The sequence below is a fragment of the Laetiporus sulphureus genome (genome assembly GCF_001632365.1).
Source record: "Laetiporus sulphureus 93-53 unplaced genomic scaffold LAESUscaffold_58, whole genome shotgun sequence".
Taxonomy (NCBI): Eukaryota; Fungi; Basidiomycota; class Agaricomycetes; order Polyporales; family Laetiporaceae; genus Laetiporus; species Laetiporus sulphureus.
In genome coordinates, this window is record NW_024468567.1 from 84,210 (window position 1) to 85,663 (window position 1,454).

At 36.9% G+C, this 1,454-nt stretch overlaps 1 protein-coding gene across 1 annotated transcript; it reads left to right on the forward strand.

Annotated features, from left to right (window-relative positions):
* Positions 1–688: 688 nt before the first annotated feature.
* On the forward strand, positions 689–967 carry LAESUDRAFT_663683 (uncharacterized protein; the record flags this gene model as incomplete). Its single annotated transcript, XM_040905077.1, has 1 exon — positions 689–967. One exon carries the CDS (start codon positions 689–691, stop codon positions 965–967), a length of 279 nt encoding a protein of 92 aa, XP_040759325.1.
* Between the last annotated feature and the right edge of the window lie 487 nt (positions 968–1,454).

A 1,454-nucleotide genomic window follows, 5' to 3' on the forward strand; every position in this document is an offset into this window, starting at 1 on the left:
CAAAAGCTTTGCTCACTGTAAGCAATGACCAGGATGGAAAAAAGGAAAAGTGCACGTGTGTCAGTGATGAAACAGGCCTCGATGACAAAAAGATGAGGACAGCTTCATCCCTTTCTTTATACTCAAGCCCTGCTAGTTTTATATGAGATGAGAACAACTACAGTTGCACATATGTATGATAACCTTTTCTCCATACTGCTCAAGGTGTTCACAGATTGTCCACAGCAATGAAATGATACCATTAAGAATCAGAATGACTTTTTCCACAAGTTCACTAATGTCTTCACAAAGGTACTCACTGGTAAACATTCTATGGAACATGCAAGAGATGCTATCCATGCAAAATTGCAGATCGCACACCCCACGACATTTTTCACCATGGAAAAAGAAGGCACGGACATCTACAGTTTGTGTTCTGCTATGTTTGAGTCTTCATCCTCTAATGTTACCGTCCATCTTCACTGCCTCCACTGCAATGTCGATGTGAATACAGAAAACACTTCCATTTATCTATGAGACTGCAGTTTGTCCATTTGGAGAGAATTCTCTGCTAAGTTAGGTTCCTCAAAAAAACAGAAAGCTATCAGAGTGGCTGCAAGCCCTTTTGCTCAGAAAGACTCAGTTGTCATGTCAAACCTGCCACACAAGACTGGTGAGAAGGTATGTCTTTGTCAATACTCCAAACTTTATGGCATTCATTGCAAATGGTAAGCAATTTCAGCTAGATTCCACGGTGTACATCGGTGAAGAAGGCACAAAATTTCATTTGTGTGATATTATTTATTTCAATGGCTTTCATTTCACTGCAAGAATTATTGATATGAATGGTCAGACATGGTACAATGATGAAATTGTCACCGGTAATACTTCAACATTAAAACATCCTCTCAAGATGGCACATCCTACTCTCCTCAGCAAAGCGCGTGGTAGAGTTAGCTCTGTGGCAATCTGCACTAAACGTTTCTGAATGTCTCACCTTCATTGTGCTAGTCTGAAGTTTACTACTAAGACCTTCTCAACTAGTAATATAATTTCCATTTGCTCATCTTCATTACCTAATCTGAATATCCATTTGACCTCATATCACTTTTTTGCACACATCTATGCACCATGAGTCATTCACCCCAGCAACGTGTATACTGCTCAAACTGTAGTTGTAAGTATTCTTGACAAACATTATTAAAAAAAGCCCTTATAACTTTTTATGATTACTAATGTGACTGTTACAATCACCTTTGACAACATATAATTTTCAAAACACCTTACAACTTTTATCATTACTGCCATGTAACTATGATTGTAATCATCTCTGATAAAGAAACATGCAAGTATGATTACAGTTCAACAAAAGCTAAAAGAAAAGCTTAAACCATTTTATTTTCACTTCATTTGAGAATCTATATAATTATGCATCTATAATTGTATTATCTCTTAAAAATACTTGCACCTTTTAA